General features: G+C 40.5%; 2 protein-coding genes across 2 annotated transcripts; one reads left to right on the forward strand and one right to left on the reverse strand.

Annotated features, from left to right (window-relative positions):
* Positions 1-471: 471 nt before the first annotated feature.
* On the forward strand, positions 472-4,835 carry LOC105929983 (regulator of G protein signaling 9 binding protein). Its single transcript, XM_012867944.3, has one exon. The coding sequence runs from the start codon at positions 1,127-1,129 to the stop codon at positions 1,862-1,864; it is 738 nt and encodes a 245-aa protein (XP_012723398.2). The 5' UTR covers positions 472-1,126; the 3' UTR covers positions 1,865-4,835.
* Positions 4,836-8,292: 3,457 nt separating this feature from the next.
* Positions 8,293-15,455, reverse strand: nudt19 (nudix (nucleoside diphosphate linked moiety X)-type motif 19). The gene is made up of 3 exons (XM_012868004.3): positions 14,589-15,455; positions 11,782-11,989; positions 8,293-9,658 (listed from the first exon to the last, which is right to left on the reverse strand). The coding sequence occupies exons 1-3, from the start codon at positions 15,333-15,335 to the stop codon at positions 9,441-9,443; spliced, it is 1,173 nt and encodes a 390-aa protein (XP_012723458.2). The 5' UTR covers positions 15,336-15,455; the 3' UTR covers positions 8,293-9,440.
* Between the last annotated feature and the right edge of the window lie 3,224 nt (positions 15,456-18,679).

Consider the following 18,679-nt stretch of genomic DNA (forward strand, 5'->3'; position numbering starts at 1 on the left):
GTTTAGGACTAAGGTGTTAATGTTTTTTGTTTTTAAATCTGGATTTCCTGTTTTTTTAGTTTCCATTTATGCAATGATATGTAGTTTCATGAAAGGCACTTGTAAATAAAATATATTAATATCAATACTGGTAAAAAAACTAGATATTGTTCACATTTTGAATTCAATTGCTAAAATATATGGATTATAGATTGATGGTATACAATATTTTTTAGATGCCTCTGTGTATCAGGAGAGCTCATTATACATTAGGTCAGCAATGATTTTTCTAGGGTCGCCAATTGTCCGACTCGCCTCTGACAGTCGCTGGCAATATACAGGAATCCAGCTTGAAGATGGATGATGGCTTTTCCGCGCAGCAGCCTTTATAGGCTTTGCGGAGCAGCCAATGGCAGGACGCAGCTGAGGAAAATGCCTGCGTGGATCAAACCAATGGGAGAAGGAGCTACCCCGTCTCCCTGCCTGCCTTCTGAACGGCCCTGTTTTGTGCGCACATGTGAGCTCTGAAGGCGCTCGCTGGTATTTAAACGTCATCGACAGGGTGCTGAAGTGGACAGCTCTCCCCAGAGAAACAAGGCGACATGCTGGCGGGCGCCTCGCAGCCCGCTCTCTCCGTAACACTGAATGAAAACACCAGCGTCTCCAGGCTGCGTGTTGCTCCCGACCAATGACGGAGGAAGGCATTGTGCAGAAAGGCGGATGTCGGGGCACCTGTAGCTGATTCTGGATCACAGGCTCAGATAAAAAAAAAAAAAAAAAAAAAAAAAAATCGGATTCTTTCACATCAGTTCGTGTCGGTTCTGAAGGGGACGGGCTCTGGTGCCGTTTGATCCCGTGACGAGGAAGCGCAAATGTGTCCTAAAGCCTTTTAGGCGACGGAAGCATTAATTTCTAAGCCGCTCTGTGTGCCTGCTCGCACTGAAGAGGGAGCATGGATAGAGATGAATTTCCTCTGCATGGAGCGCTGCGTGGATCTGTAGAGCGGGCGTTGTGCTCCCGTGGAAAGTGAACCGAGGAGAAGGACCAGAGCACCACAACTAACCTCGCCTTTTCTTCCAAAGATTCTTCGGTTTGCTGTTTTTAAAGGAGGATATTCTATTTTTTATTTAATTTTTTCCAATCGGCCATGGGGAAAGAGGAATGCAAAACAATGCTGGATGCTTTGAACAAAGTCACAGCCTGCTACAGGCACCTGGTCATCGCGCTGGGAAGCACGTCGGATTCCCAGAACCTGCGAGAGGAGCTGAAGAAGACCCGCAAGAAAGCCCAGGAGCTGGCCGTGGCCAACAGGACTAAACTGACCACCCTGCTCAAAGACAAGACCATCAGCAAGGAGGACCGCGCCGAGTACGAGCGCCTCTGGGTGCTGTTCTCCAGCAGCATGGAGCTGCTGGAGGTGGACATGAAGAGGTCCTTGGAGATAGGGCAGGACTTCCCCCTCAAGGTGCCCACCCGGCACCTCATCCAGACGGGCATGACCGGCAACACCAACGCGGTGGCAGCCCGGGCCATGAGCGTCCAGAACATGAAGTACGAGGCCGACAGCAACATCGACACGGCGGACCTCCGGGACCTGCAGAGCGAGATCACCCAGGTGAGCCAGATGATGGAGGAGATGGAGATGAAGGTGCAGGTGGCGCCGTGGGCCGTGGTGGCGAAGCAGGAGGCGGGCGCCGAGCTCAAGTCCAACATGAGCGTGGGGAACTCTTCCGTGGGCGTCATCTCCATCTGCGAAGAGGAGCCCAAAGACGATGAAGGCGGAGGGGGCAGGGAGGGGGGCTCCACGTCCATTGGAGCCGTGTTGGTGTTTTTTGTCATCCTAACAGTCGCCCTGGTTCTGGGATATTTAGTTGTCAATATGTAGGGAACTGGCTGACCAAAAGCAGGCTGCTCTAAAGGGACACCTTCTTGGCTTTCCACGGGAGGCTGCCGTGAGAAAGGACAGGAGCCCCACGACACGGGAGGTCTTGAAGCGGCGAAAATGTGTTATTACCCAAAGTTATCAATCTTTCTTGGATTTGTGAATGTATTTGATGGAGCTGAGGAGTTGCGCGTAACATAGGCTACTAGAACAATGTAGACAGTGTGGAGAGAGTGGCCATCCGTCCTTAAAGGCATGTGGACGGGGCAATAGGTCATGTATTTTTGGAGGAGGAGGGGGGCGGGGGGGAGTCATAAAATTACGTGACAGTGTCTGGCCATCAGGGGGATATACACCACACGTAATCCAAGTGGATTAGTGGAAAAGCTCAAGCGTAAATGTAGCCTTCGGTTAAGTATCCCCGTTGATGTCTGTCTGAGCGACGCTTTAAAGACTCGCTTTCAACCCAGGAGAGTCCGGGTTGTTCACACAAGCAGGAGAAACATCTAGTCTAAAAATTAGGTTTGTGCTTCTTGCCTTTGGAAACTAGAGCCAACAGCTAATCCCTACTCATCACTTTGGCAGGGTGTGCACAAATCTGCACTGCTCCACACTCCTGTCTGCACAGTTCTAATGTATCGTAATAATCTCTACAACCGCATCTTACTCAACTGTATCCCATTTCAGAGGCTTCAGGGGACGGAGGACGGGATGCGCACAGCTGTTTGTTATCGCACCTTTTCACTGTAAAGCCTGCTCTTGTTTCTATTCAGGGTTTTCTTGCAGTTTTGAATGTAAAACATTGCAACGTGTGAATAGAAGATTTGTACATACAGTCTATGCTGCAGTTTCAGGTCATGTAAATACGATCTAGTATATTTATTATAATAAAACGTTGAAACACACTTGAAAACGTGCATTTAGTTTAAAGAGATCTCTGCTGGTGCTAAAGATGTATCTTTACGCCATGGAGCGGTGCATAGTTGCCTTTTGACATGAATCTCACCAGCAGTAGTTGGGACGAATGTCAGATCCAGGTTGTGTTCAATACAAAGCTGGAGATACATACATCTAATGCACTTAGAGGTATTTCAAGCAGGGGATTAGTCTCCGACTTAACAACCTTAGTGTTAAAATATCGTTAAAGGAGAGTGACACAGATGCTCCTTTAGCTTCTTAATAGTTTTACATGTAAGAGTCTTTACAGATATTTCTGGACTGGCACAAAGGTGAAGCTGGTAGTGATGGGATGATTGTCCCGGGGCCACAGTGAACCTAGTAACTTCCAAAATTTCATGTGCAAATTCAACCTTTTAAGAAATGATTTCTGTTCAAACAAATCAATGTTCAAATCCCAGAAAACAAGATTAGCAATAAATAAATAAATAAAAAGTTTGGTGTTGTGCTTTGAACAGCCAAATATTCAGCTTACTTTGTTTGGTACTTTTTATTTTAAAGTTTCAAAGATCTTAGGAACGTTTTTCAGCATATCTAAAGCATTTTTGACCAATAACATAGTGTGTATGAACATGCAAAACAAGTATAATGAACATTAAAAGGACATTAATCTCAATTGGTTTTTAAAAGGTTGGAAAACCTCAATGTTTGAGAATATTGAGTAAACCGTTAAAAACAAATTTGTGTCAATGAAGAACTGAATAGCTTTATGACTGCATAACAATTATCATTCACCAGCAATCATAGATTCAATATGTTAGACTATAGGCTTGGATTTTTTAGCAGATTTTTCAAATATTACATAAAATATCAAGGCTTAAAAAGCTAAAGGGAATCTGGGATAAATGAGTTTAACCCCACTTTTTATCATGGAAAGCACCTATGTGAGCCAGTAGTCCTAAAGCCTAGTTGGATACCTGCTGCATGCGTAATATCAAATGTCTACTCCTTGTAGCTTTCAAAGGCAAGGCAAGGCAAGTTTATTTATTTAGCACTTTTCTGTAACAAGATGATTTAGCAAAGGATCCATTCAGGAAGCTGTAATGCCAGTCATCTGAAAATGGTATGCAACCGTCTATTCAGCCAGGAACTGTCCAACAGCAAAACTGTTGTAAGTACAGACCCATTAAATACATTTTAATATTGTTGAAAAGTTTTAGTTTTTTTTATATGTACAAAGTGAAAAACATTGTATAGATTAATGATACACACACTGATGTTTTCAAGCATTATATTTTTGTTAATTTTGATGATTTTTTTGCTTACTGTGAATGAAAAAAGCATTTAATATTAGAAATTTATCAGAACAAAAAAAAAAACAGCAACAATCTAATACAGAAATGAATAATCAATTAAATGTATGTTAAATACTTGCTTAAAGGTTTTGAAACTTACCTTTAATCTGACAAAGGAGCCTCATTGGATTGCATATTATAATTTATTAAATATTACAGTATATGTTGTATCAATCTATCTATCTGAAAAGCAAGCATCAGATTGTGTTATAGTTTTCCACAGCTATAAATTGGGGAATAAGTTTTATATGCAAACAAGTACTATTATATACCAAGGGGATTTAACACTCAGCATCCTAACTAGCCGTTTGCTGCTATAATTTCTCAGTCCAAAGTACTATTTCACAATATAAAAAAATCCCCTCTAAAGGCATCTGAAACATGTTTCACTAATTCACTATGTTCAACCTTCTGTGCCAGATTTCCTCAAATATATGTTTAATATCAAAACATCTGAATGTTTCCAAGGCACTTTTGTAGCCAAACTCTGTTATCTCAAATGACTATTTATTTGCAGGAAACTACAACTGAAGATCTGTACAATAAAATATTAAAGAATATGATTTAAATAAGAAATATATGTCTTTGTAGGGCAATGAACCATATTTTAATACTGAGATGGAACTCTGCCTCTTTAAAGATGATTCACAGATATTAGTGGACATCTACAACTGGGCTGTTTCAAAACTTTTTTTTAACCTCAATAAATTCATTTGAAGTCATAATATGCATCCTGAATTTTTATATTTATACTGTATGAAAATGTTCTGATTATGGACACAGCTGTCAGATTAAAAAAAATATTAATTTGCTTTGTATTTATTTGTAAAAGCAGGATAGTAACCGCTGAAATTTGAAGCCGATTGTATGAAGCTAGCAAAGGCGAAAAAATACACAGTCAAAGAGGTCAAAAGCTTTAAAAATTTGAAAAACTAACTCTTGCATTAAAATTTTGTATGAAACTATTCAACACTTTTTCAACTGTTATAAAGGTTACAGGTTTATTAAATAACCTTTTTCCTCACAAGAAATTGTGAACATCTTTCATTGCCATGCTCACTAGAAGGTAATCCCAGATGATGACAAAAAATGCAACCCTAATTATAAAAACACAAATATAAATCAGCAATAAACCTATTGCCGGTAGCTGCAAAACCAAAATCTTTTCATCAAGTTAATAATAGGTGGCCCTGGCAAACTTACAAGAGGGAAGCAGTTTACATTTATGCATGTGGTAATAAAATGTGCCATATTTCTTCTGCTTAAATGTTAAGGGGAAAAATAACCAAAGGAGTATGTTTTTTTTTTTCTGTTATTTTTCTTTGCTTTATGTCATGTTTGTCATACATGTGTCAGCCTTCATGGATATTTGGTGAGAAACACCCAAAACCATGCATGCTGACTTGCGTGAAAGGACCTTGGTGCATAAAAACCAGTGGCTGATGAGTTCACATCTGAGTCACAACGAGCCTTCAGCCATCTCGTTTATTGTTGTAGTTATTTCACAAGTTCTGTAGCAGTGACTCATGAACCTCTACACTCTGTGCTCTAAATTCATGACAGACGTATCGCCATCTGCAAATCCCAAAAAAATAAATAAATAAAAAATTAAATAAAAAAGCAATGACTTAAACATGTGGGGGAAAGACATAAGTTTTAAATAATAGAAGAGATAATGATTCCTCAACCCTTAAAATAGGTCCAAAAAATATTAATGTTAAGGCAACTATAATGTCAGTAAGAAGGTTTTGCAAAGACTTTTTATTAATCTGGATATATTTGACTGTTAGAACTTTTTTGCATGACAGATCCAGTTCACGCCATCCAAAACAGAAACACCAAGCTGGTTCACAAAGAGGGAAGAAACACTCTCAGGGCAGAGACAGACCAAAGCATCATCACTTCATCTGGACTTAGATGCAAGGTTTCCAAGGCTGTGGGTTTCCATAGAAACCCTCAACAGACTGCAAACAGCACAGAAGGTTGAGCGATGTTATTCCAACTCGCCCCCCCCCCTCCCCTTTTCTGCCACCGCCGTTCAACACACTCACACAGCACTCTGAAGCAGAAGATGATGCGAGAAGAGGAGACGGCCGTGCGAACAAGACGACAGAATCTCAACATCTTGTGTGTCGCTGTAAGAAATATGCCAAAGTGGCAGGTCGTAGTACGCGTCAGGTCGGTGGATGAAAGTGCTTCAGTCAGGTCTTAATTTAGTTATCACAGAAACACTGATAACTACATGGCTTAATTAAGGATAAATGAAAGAGAAATCATTAACGTGATAGTAATTTATAAGCTAATCTCTGTGGATAGGCACAAAAGTCTTGAATCATTTCTACTGTTTGCCTTCTGAGTGGCCTGACTTTCTTAATGTCTTTTAAGGCGGTCTTGGTGGTTATCCTGTCTTTATTAGGGTATCTCTAGGCTTTTCTTTAAACAAATCAAATTATTAGCTTAGCCAACAGAAAGCTAAATTAACCAGCTTTCATGTCTTTATGAACATTTTCTGCTTATTGTTCTACGGTCCTGTTTATATGAATGTCATCTGAAGCTGCATTTGGACTCTCTTAAACAAGACGAAGCAAAGAACCATGAGGGCTGAGCAACTTGATTTCTTCAAACTGGAATAGTTCCGAGGTCATCGTGAGGTTCACTACGAAATATTACGTCACGATTCTGAATGTGAATAGTAATGGCTACATGAAATAAAACACCTCTAAGTGGATAAAGTTCATTCCTTTAGTGAAGTTTGCCTAATTTCCTTTAAGGTACATGATGCAGAACTATACAGGCATTGGGGAGTTAAAGGGGTTTGACTGAAAATCAGTTTAAAAAAAAAAAAAAGCCAAAGTCAAAAAAACTCAACAAAACTGTTCTTTTTTTTTTTTTTTTTTGGGAAGTCTAAACTTTGGCATAATGCTGCATTTCTAGATCTTTCTGCTGCCATCAGCTCAGTCCTCCTCCATCAGGCTTTTCTCATCTCAGCAGTACTTGTCACATCTAATGTGCACCTAATGTCTGACAAGTGATGCAGAAGACAGGAGGACCGTACAGCACAGTACAGAAAGTCCTGTACTGCTTCTTATACGTCTCTCATGACTGGTTAAAATGTTACCGAGGCTTTACCAAGAAGTAAATGACATCACTGTACATTAAGAAGCACAATTAGCACAACTACTGACATTTAAAAGCAGCATAATTGAAAGATTTAAACCATTCATCCATCCATCGATGAATGATGGATGGATAAACAGCAAACATGTGTTACAACACAATTGATGGACATGATCTCTCGTCCGTCATTATCTCGTCGTGAAGAACACTGCAGCGAGAAAGGAAGACCCCCAGAGGTGCAAAGGTGGGAGACATGCAGCGCTTCCACCACTGACAAATGCAACCCACTGGGACACACCGGTAAAACTCACACACAGCGGATTACGTCGTTTCAGGGGACAATTATATTGACGTGTTTACATTCATTTTTAAGAGACTTACTCTCACCTTTAAAGTTTACAATAAATGTCTGTTTTATTTGGTTTATTTTCCTGTAACCAAGAAATATTAGTGTTCAGTTCAGCGGCACAGTTACACTATTTAGCATACATATAGTGAAGCAGCAGGTTCTATACCACAGACACCATATTTTTACAGATATTTGTGTATTTGTGGCTCTGCAGTGATTGATTTATTGCGGAAAAGACAGCTTCACAACAAAGGTCACAAAGTGTCACTGAAATAATATTTTAAGTGACTCATTTCTACTGCGTAATACACCAGCGAGTTAAGGCAAACACCTATTTCCACCTGTGATGTAACCAATAGGTTTTTAAAATTAAAAGCAAGTATAACGAGTCCATAGTCAAAAGGATATAAGAATGAAGTTTTCCCCGTGCTATTACATTTTTACACCTCAGGTCAGCTTATATCATGGTATTTTTTGTCCGTATTCACGTTTATTTACATGACTGCATGTTCTGCACACAATATGTCAACAGAAAAAAAATATGCACCGGCTTCAGAAAGACAGACTGAACTGCTGCATCACCAAATAACTGAGACTGTCTGACAGAAATTACAAACATTTCTGTCTATTGCTTTTTTTATTCAGAAAAAAATAAAGTCATTAAATTGGTATTTAGACTTAATGTGACAGAATTTAAAATAAATAAATATTACTAGGAGAAGATGCTACTTTAATCCACTTTGGCATATTTGGTACAAGAGAGTGTTGGAATACACTTAAAAACTGAAGACAAAGATGCACGAAAACAGAATTTCCCTCCAAAACTAAAAGGTGCCTTTAATTAAATAGGTTAATCCACTAGAACTGCCTAACAGAACAGGGTAAATGGGTTTATTCACATTTTTAAACTTCATCACAGCAGTTACTGATGCTATCATGGAAAAAACTGTGGAAAAATGAAAACATAAACCCAAATTAGCACAACAATGTTTTTCTTCACAACACAATTTTGCCCATTGTTATTTGACAAGATTATTTTGTTTCTGCTGTGAAGCTAATTTAGGTCAAAATCAATATCTTACATCAATGTTGCTTTACTTTGTAAAATGAAAATGAAAATAAAAACTAAAATGATAAATTGTTGAAAATTAAGCTATAGTTTGAACAAAATGGTATACAAGCATTGCAAAAACAGGACAAGCTTCTTACAATGACCAGACAAATGCTTACTTCCAACCTGTGCATGAGGTATAAGCTTAAGCAACATAAATGTCACAAAAACTCAAATTTTTTTTACACAAAAACATATTTTAAGATGATTTCCATAAATGAAGGTACATTGTTTTCTCCTCACCCATCACACCTGCTTGAGGAATCCTTCTGGATAACATAAACAGGCACTTGATGCATCACCATGGCTATGGTGAAAACATTGTGAGTGTGCTGCCAATGCAAATGAGTAACTGAGAGCACGCAGCTTCTCTTTGCATTGCAACGCCAATGAAGATCAGTAGCTTCAGCATCAAGTCTGATGCAAAAAAAAGTCCCCAAACATGCGCCAGCGTAACAGCTGATAATTCTGAATTATTTTGTAGTTCCAGCCCAAAGAAATTGTATCTGGATAAAATCCAATACAGCTCCTGCAGGAGCTTGGGCAGTTAACAACTATTTCAGCTTTGTTTAAAGATATTCAAACTACAACCTGAGCTAATAAGTGCATCCGAAGATGAGCTTATCTAAAATAATCAAGACACCAACAAATCATGATGCATTTATTAGTGATCAGGACATTCTGTCAGCAGAATTAATAATCTCTTTTTGTACTTGTGGCAGAAAAATTAAGGAAAAAAAAAAGTGCAGGTTATAGTTGACTTTTTAAAATATGTGCCAAGGCCGGCTCCGTAACAGGGGGGATGTGGTTGTACTTGGGTTTGACAGTGATCTGCAGGGTTATGGTGTAAGGGTCTGACATCACTAAGCGGTGCAGCTCAGACGCATCTGGTGGATCCTCCAACGGAGAGTCTTTGGTGTGATCACCCTCTGCCCGGCTCGAGGAGTCCAGTGGATAAAGTTTGTCACCTGGGAAGAAGATGGAATAAATGTGAATTGGTAATATATGTGTAGCATTTGTTCACTGGCAGCTTTGTATATTACTCGTTAATGGCCAGGCGATTGGTAAAACGTGTTACATCAATCAGGAACTTCCTGGGAATAACTCTGCTGTTCTCATTCAGTGGATTAGACCTATGAATACAAGTACATCTCAAAATAGTGTGTATATAGAATCTGGAATAGAATATCGAGAAAAAAAATCTATATTGAGTCATATTTAGTAGATTTATTACAGAGTGAATATTTGCTTCCTTCATTTCTTGCACCTTTTATGGTTATGGCTTACAGATAATGAAAACCTAAAAGTCAGTGTCTAAAAGAATTTGAATACGGTGAAAAAGTTAAATATTCACGGTGTCACGCCTTAACCATCTGGTTAGCTGAAAACACTTGCAAAGATGTTCAGAGCCACTTAATGGTCTCCAAGTTGTGAGTCAGCAGAGAATCGCGGGGAAGATTGCTGACTTTATAGATGACCAAACGTCACTGACATCCCCCACAAGATGGGTAAGCCGCAACGGGTCAATGCTGAAGAAGCTGCTTGTTCAGTGTGATGTGTCCAAATACATTAACACAAAGTTGTGTGGAAGGAGAAAGTCCACCAGCAGCAGGGATAACAGCAGCCTTGAGAGGACTGCCAAGCAAAAAAAAAAAAAAAAAAATCCATTCAAGAATTTGGTAGAGCTTCACAAGGAGTGGACTGAGGCTGGAGTCAGAATGTCAAGAGCTACAAACGTTACTAAACACGTCGCATTGCTTGTGTCAAGCCACTCGTGAACCACAGGCAACGTCAGAAGCATCTTACCTTGGCTAAGAAGAATAAGAACCAGACGGCACTCAGTGGTACCTGTCCACACTGACAAAGGTATCAAGAGCTTGGGTTTAGTGGTTTGTTTTACCAAAATAGGCTGACAGTAAAGGGAGTTTGAGAGAGGGGGGGGAGACATGTGGACCTCAGGCCAGAATCAGCCGCATCGAGGACTGAGGGCTCCGTACATGGGTCGTGCTCACTACCTCTGCGCCATCGGAGCACAGCGGCCCGGGGTCTTCCTGCATTTTTCTGCAAGTTTGCATGTGAATGCGTGGGTTCTCTCCGGATACTCCAGCTTCCTCACTCCCTTCCAAAAACATGAGGTTAATTGGTCTCTTTAAATTTCCCTCAGGCATGAGTGTGTGCGTCATTGTCCTGTGATGGACTGGTGGTCTGTCCTGGCTGTACCCTGCATCTCGTCCAATGACCGCTGCAGATACGCACCAGCCTCTCCATGTCTCTGCATGGATGAGCAGGTACAGATAATAGACGGAAAATCTAAACCATAATCATCAAAATCTAAATATTTAAAGTCTACTGAATCTATACAAGTTTCACTTTCTGAAATTAGTGAAAAAAATATTGAACTTTTTCACTTTTTTTTTTATATCTACCAGTATGCTAATCTACCTCAGAGGTTGCTGCTTGTGCTAAGCTCCTTTTGAAAAATAGACCAGCAGACAGATTTGGCCAATAAGAAGAGAGTCCATTTTCAGAACTTCTCTCTCCAGGTGCATAAGTGTTTATCGGACGCATACTCTTGTCTTTCTTTGGAAACACGGGACACAGGCAGGCTTATAAAGTCAAGTGACTGCTGGCAAAGCAATTTGAAGCTTCAGTCCAACAGGAATGAAAGGTACTGCAGACGTTCATCTTTGGATGTAAAGCAAGTAAATCACCAAAAGGCTGAGGCTGCAGAACCACTGGACTGTGGAGGACCCTACAGGTAGGCTGAAAGCTGACTGATGCAAGACATGAAAATATCTGATGCTATCACGAAGAGAAACAAATAGGAGAGAAAAAAAGTGAGGAAAAAGTATTAGTTCAATGTCTTCTAAATACTGTCATTAGGGGTGTAAAGCAAAGTGGTGTCTTTATCATCACTTATGTGCAATCTATAATTTCTGGTTGCAAGAGAGGATGATGTAACAGTCCAAATGGCATACTCCTAGGTGCCAGCTCAACCAGCCGAACGGTGAGATCATGACGGCTGGCCGCGTCTATCCTCTAAATATCAGTCTGGACGACCGTTAGATGAAACATAGCTGCCGATCAGCACCTGGGAGCAGGGAAATGTGGTGCTCGTCTTGTAGGACGACGACAGGCAACCACTGATCGCAGCCCTCTGTGGCCCGCTGGTGGGCGAAGCTGTGGAGGTCATTCAGCAGCGGGAAGCGGCACATCCGGCTAAGCTCGTAGAACTGTGGAGGAGCAATCCAAAGCTGCCGGGCCTGGTAGCTCTGCAGGACCTCTGGGGGTGTGGACCACTGAGACACACAGTAGGTAAAGTTGATTAATTCGGTAGTCTTTTTCTTAAAGTCCTAGACATCAGAATACACCACAACGTCTGATCTCATAAGGTTGAAAGAAATATGCGGACATTTTTTAACAATCAAGCCGTTTATCTTAAGGTAATCATTTTCCAGAGCGATGTAACGATACATCAGCAGGTAACTATAGTCTGATTATTTTGAACCTTAACTAGCCCTCATCTGTGATCTCCCACCTGGAAACTAAAAGGGCAATCTGCTTTCTGATCAGTCTATGCACCATTGCAGGCGCTGCCAGGTTGTACCAGCTTCACTCTTCAGTATGGAAGCTGTTACTGTGGGAAGAAGACTCAAAGCTAGTCATATTTAATATCAGTAAGGTGTATTTAAAAACAAGGTTAGAGGAAGCACACAAGTAAGAAGTCTTTTCTAGAGGCATGTCAGTTGTTCAGGTAACCAAAACATGGAGTCAGACATCAGCAGATATCAGAAAGCTGAAGGTTGCACAGCAAAACTGGTGTTTCATCCTCTTAATAACTCAACTTCTGTCCTTGGTGGATCTAGCTGGATTTGGAAATGCTGGCAGCCTTTTGGAAATTGCAGTTAAAGGAGCAAAAAGTGATATTTCACAACTAGGTGGTGCTTTAGCACTGTCTGTAATGTGTTTTGGTCTAAAGGCATGAGTGGTCCTATTTGTAAAGGATAAAAACACAGCAGAACAGCATCACCTTTTGGAGGAACATTTCCAGTAAAGAAGTAAGTAACCCCTAACTTAATAATGCTGTTAGCAAGATAACATTTTGATCTGATGGGGTGCTCTCCGCCATGTTGCTCCAACGCTGCGCTGCTCTGACGGTGGCATTTCAGGGAGGGGCTGAGCCCTGAGCGGCAGCTGTTCACGTGCACGTACACGCACAGACGGACAGCCCTGCTGTGTAAACAAGAGATCTGGAGACCAACACAGAGAGATGCGGTGTGACGTCCTACCGTAGTCCATCTTAAATATTACCTTTAGCTCTTCACAAAACTATTCTTCAGTTCTTTCTATCTAAAATAATGAAATGTCGCTTATTGCTCCTTTAAGGTAATAGACCATTGCTGCTCATGTATGTATTTAGAAATAGCAGCATGTAGGCAAGTCCTTTCATGATCGGCTACTTCCAACCGGATAATAATTCGTTAGCATGAAATCCCGCTCTTTCCCTCCCTGACCGCAATGCAACTACTGCGCTCTTAGTGATCTAAAAGCGTAGGAGATGCCAAATCGGTGACAAAAATGAAAATATATGTTCACCCCAGTTCTTCTCTGTGGCAGTGGAGCTGATGAGGCAGATAAATACGCTGGTCAAGTCTAGCACAGGGAGGAAAGTAGTAGCATGAAACAGGTCTCCATGCCGAGCAGGCGCGTCAGGTGGGTTTTAAGGAGAATATTGCAATACTTGTAGGCCGAATGCCGACATTTATCTGGATATGATTTTCTTTTTATAAAGTAATAATAAAAAGGCATCTCTGAATAAAAGCTTTTCCCCAACTGTCTTAGAGGAAGATTTTAAAAAAAAAAAAACAAGCTGTAGATAAACACAAGATACGCCTGAAAATCACCTACTGGAACACATAAAAGTGCAATCCATGCGGAACATCTCAATATAAACAATATAGTCTCATCTTAAACCTCTTTTTGAATTAGATATGTTTAAGATCTCTCTATATATATATAATTTTAAGTCAGGTAGCTTATTGTAACAAGCCTGAAGTCCCAAAGCTGCATCCTGGACCTGCCAGAGCATGGAGTTAGATACACATCAGACCAGGGGTGTCCAAAGTGTGGCCCGGGGGCCATTTGTGGCCCCTGTGCTGATTTTGTGCGGCCCTCCAACTGCATTTCAAGGCCGATCAGCGCTGGTGGCTTTTTGCAGACGGAAACCTTTTATTCTTAATTAGGGTAAGTTTATTATCGACAAGTTAAAATCTTACAATTCAATGTTTAATTGAATGTTCGGCACAACACAAAACATTTGTCTTTTAGTAAGCACACTTTTTTACATTGCTTTAATTTCATAGTAAATAGGCCAACTTTTACTCAAATGCAGACTTTGCCGCATTAAGATCTGATTGTAATTCATTTAATAAAATATGCTAAATACAGTTTAATATTATAAAGCAGGGTTAGTATTTTTGGTTATGTTATTTATTTTCATTCATTTTTGGCCTTTGAGCGCTTTCGATTTAACAGTTTTGGCCCAAAAGATGAAAAGTTTGGACACTGCTGGACTAGACCCACCAACCCCAGCAGCAAGCACAGCGCAAACCGTGTCCTGTCTGAAAGGGCCATCAAGGAAGTCATTGTTTTATGTATTTATTTATTTATATTTCATTATTAAAACAGTTTTTTTATATATATAAAATAGAAGAGGGTGAAACATTGTCCAATCAAAAATCAGCAGAGCTTTGGAAAAGCTGGACAGAAATTGGTTCCTAAAGTCTCTGATCTGTGCATCACTAGGATACATTTTAAATATATATATATATATATATATATATATATATATATATATATATATATATATATATATTATTTCTAGATGTCTCAAATCACCTGAAAGCGCACAATTTCCTTATCATCTTCCAGGGCGCTCGGCATCTCCTGCAAACAGCACATGAAGAAGGCCGTGTCGAACCTGGTCCTCCCATATCTGCCGCTGGGGGTCAGCCAGTTGGCCCACTCGTGTAAAGCCCAGATGTTGGGCAGCACCTCCAGCTCCCGGCACATCCTGATGAAGTTGGACGGGTTCTGGTTCACCAGAGCCCTCCACCTGGAAAGCTCGTCACCGCGCAGCTTGTGTTCCGAGTGATGCCGACTGCAAAACGTGTCCTGGGAGCTATTTATCAGCCGCTCCTCTTCCTTTTTCGGCACAACCAGCAACACTCCCGATTCCTCGAAAGTCTCCCTGACGGCGCAGATTCGCAGGGCCACCTCCCCCGGGATGGGAGAGCCCAGTTTTAATCGGTTTGTGCCGAAGATCGGGGGTCTGGTCTCCGCCGGCTGACTGACGCTCCTCAACCCAAAACCAGGGCAATTAAGAAAAGATCGAAACACGTCTAACCAATCGCTGGAAAAGTCCGCAGAGTCCACCATCCCTCCTGGGAAAACATACGCGTTGGGCATAAAGGAGCTCTTGGCGCTTCGCTTCAGCAGCAACACGTCGTAGTCGAAGCGGGAGCTGCGCGCCGCCGCGCCGCTTTCCGGCGGTGTCCTTGACGACAAGCTGTCCGCACCGAGCCTGCGGCCCGCGGCGAGGATAAGAGTGGCCGCCTCCTTCCACTGCTTCAGGGCGGTGTTCATCTTCAAACTCCCAGGGTGTTGAAAACACAGTTCCCAGTTTCTGAAAGTTTCAGACCCCGTTCGCTCTGTCAGCTGCTTCGGGTTTGTTTTGGTGGAAGTGACGCGATGAGTAGCGGACCACCATCGCCACCTACAGGCCGGAGGGCGCAGAGACCTGCGGGATGAACCTCTAAAACCGGGGTGATCTACAGGATTTGCATTTTAAAGATACTTTCCCAGTGGTACTGAGCCCCTGAAGGGACATTATATAATATTGATATTAATAATAATAACAACAACAAAAATACAACTTTGTTATGTTCACCAGATATTTTATGGTATCTGTTGCACACAAGAAAGTGGAATATTTACTTCTTCTTGAATACAGCACTTTCAATAGTCTTGTTACTGCTATACAAATAAACTTGCCATGGCTTGCTTTTCCACATGACTAACATTAGATCTGATTGTATATCCTTCTAGTATTTTTACTTAGTCTTTGTTTGGTATACAGTAGTTCTAGTCATTCTGCCACATTCAGACAGTATGATTAGATTAGGGAGAAATCTCTCCAAATCTCACAGCAAATTAGCTCCTAATGATAACACAGTCTGAATGTTTTATTTGCACATGAGCAACAAACATTTTTTTCATTGTTTTCCTGGAAATCAAAGAGTGATTGTGCAGAAATTATCTTTGGTTGCTCTTATCATCTCATCCAGAGCTTCTCCTTGAACCACTTTATTAAAATGGTAAATGGCCTGTACTTGTATAGTGCTTTATCAAGTCCCGAGGACCCCAAAGCGCTTTACATGACATTAAGGCATTTACCCATTCACTACCACAATCACACGCTGATGGTGGTAAGCTGCTTTGTAGGTATCTACATGCCTACAAGTGCTCAGATTCTCCAGAACAATAAGATAGACTATCACAATTATGCTAGTGACACATAACTGTATATAATTCTTTTACCAGGAGACTACAGTCCAACACAATCACTTATTGATTGCATTGAACAGATTAACACTTGGATGTCAAAAACATTTCTTCCACTAAATAAAGGTAAAAGTGATGTTTGAATTTTTCATGGACCCTGGCCCCAATTTCAACAATCATATTAAGAAAGCATATCCCAGTCATTTAATATTACCAGAATTAAATGACTGATGTCCCAATGAGATAATAAACAATTGTTTATGTATTTGCTTTCACCAGACTCGACGATTGTAATGCTGTTTTTATAGGAATAAAAAAAATAAAAAGGTAAAACAACAACTTATTTAACATGCTGCTGCTAGACTCCTACAAAAACAAAGTACACTATTATACCAATTCTGAGGTCCTTACACTGGCAACATCTCACTCAGACAGCAGCGTTTAAAATTATATTAATGGTCTACAAAGCACTTACTAGAAAGAGCCCTAACTACATTTCAGATCTTCTTCAGTATTATAAACCTTTGAAATAATCTGAATCAAATCTACTCACCATTCCAGGGGTCAGAATAAGACACTGTGATAATGTTCCCACTCTTAGCTTCTTTAAAACAAGGTTAAAAACTAATGTATTTATCATTCATATTGCATAATATATTATCTCAAGTCCTGTAAACAGGCTGGAGTTTTTCCTCCATTGTTAAACTTGAATAATTAATCGTTTTTTTACACAATTATACCATATTATCAACAATTGTGCAACATTTACTTTGGTATCTATTTTTTACTTTTTACTCTTGCCGTCTCTTTAGAGCTAACTTTAGTTATAAGTTATATGTACAAGCCCTTTCAGTTGCCATTGGACAAAATGTGCTACATAAATAATGTTGCCCAGCTTTGAAGCCACAGTTGCCCATGGACAGGCTGACAGAAGCGAGGCTGCCATACAATCTGCACCATCGGCCCTCTGACCACTGCCAGCAGGCAAAGCAGGTGAAGTGTTATGCCAAAGGATACAACGACTAAGACGGTCAGAGTGGGGGTTCAAACCGGCAACCCAACGGACAGGACAAACTCCCTAGCTCTTGCACCACTGATGCTCAAATGATTCACTTCCTTCAGCAAAAACCCCAAGAAACCATCATGGTTGTATTTTAATAAAAATTATTTTCCTATTTTTTTTTATTCATATCGTAAATACTGAATTTCACTAAATTATTAAAAATGTTCAGCCTCAGTCTGAAGTCTGTTCTGACTGAAAGTCCACACTGTAAAGAAAAAAAATGCAGTTCATGCTGAAAACAAATCTTCCTTCAACATTTCTATAAATGTCAAATTCATTTTGTTGCAGTGAACAAAGTCAGACAGATTTTAAGCCTCCCCAAATGTGTCTGAGACTTGGTCATATTGTTCCTGTTCCTTACGGGGTTACTGAGTTTATATGTCAGTGTGTTCCTGTGCTAGAAGATTACAGTTGGCTGTGAGGCAACTGTTCAAATTCTCTTACAATCCTTATGCAAAAAAAAAAAAAAAAAAAAAAAAAAAAAAGCAAGCATAAAAACAAGCCCGCCAGTGCTTTGGAAAGGGTAAAAATGATTAATGCATCAAGAAAGTGATTACAGGAAGACTAAACCTTTTTCAGCTGTATCCGTATGAGCTGTGCTGTTGTGTAAAACATGGCACATTTTACTCTCGTTTGAGTAAAGAGAAATCCAGAAAAATATTAAATCCAAGAGACACAAAGAGTCGCCCTGCGAGAGAGAGAGAAAAAAAAAGGAAAAACAGTGCAATCAGGAGGTAATTATGGTATTGCAGGGTTAAATTCTCTGACTAGCATTACCTTCTAAGTAGAAAAAATAGTCTGAAACCTGGGCACAGTGGAAAGGCAATTGTGCACACACACACACACACACACACACACACACACACACACACACACACACACACACACACACACACACACACACACACACACACACACACACAAATGTGCAAGCCCACAACTTCAGGCGTGTCATATATCTGTATCAAAGAGGCATTGTGAAGAGGTCTGGTTATTTAAGCTCAACTGGAAGGAAGTGTTTCAGGGTTTTCAGGGAAAAAAAGAAAAAAAAAACTTTAAGACTTGATGCAGTAATGACCTCAAGATATGGGAAAAATGCAATGCATTTTTCCCATATCTTGGGATATGGGATATGCATGGCACTGTATCTGCTGAGATAATGTCCCCATAGTCAGAAAATGAATGCGTTTTTCTAAACGTCTTTTATGATGTCCTGTCATAAAGTATATGCACACACTCTTGCTCAAACAGCTTTTCTTTGGATGCTTCAACTCAAGCCCTTACCCGGTACGTTTCAGTAACCCGTACATTTCTGCTGCAGCTGTGAGCCATTCCTCTTTTCTGTTCAGGGCTACCCAGGTTG

The sequence above is a fragment of the Fundulus heteroclitus genome, chromosome 4 (assembly GCF_011125445.2).
Source record: "Fundulus heteroclitus isolate FHET01 chromosome 4, MU-UCD_Fhet_4.1, whole genome shotgun sequence".
In the NCBI taxonomy this organism is placed as follows: domain Eukaryota; kingdom Metazoa; phylum Chordata; class Actinopteri; order Cyprinodontiformes; family Fundulidae; genus Fundulus; species Fundulus heteroclitus.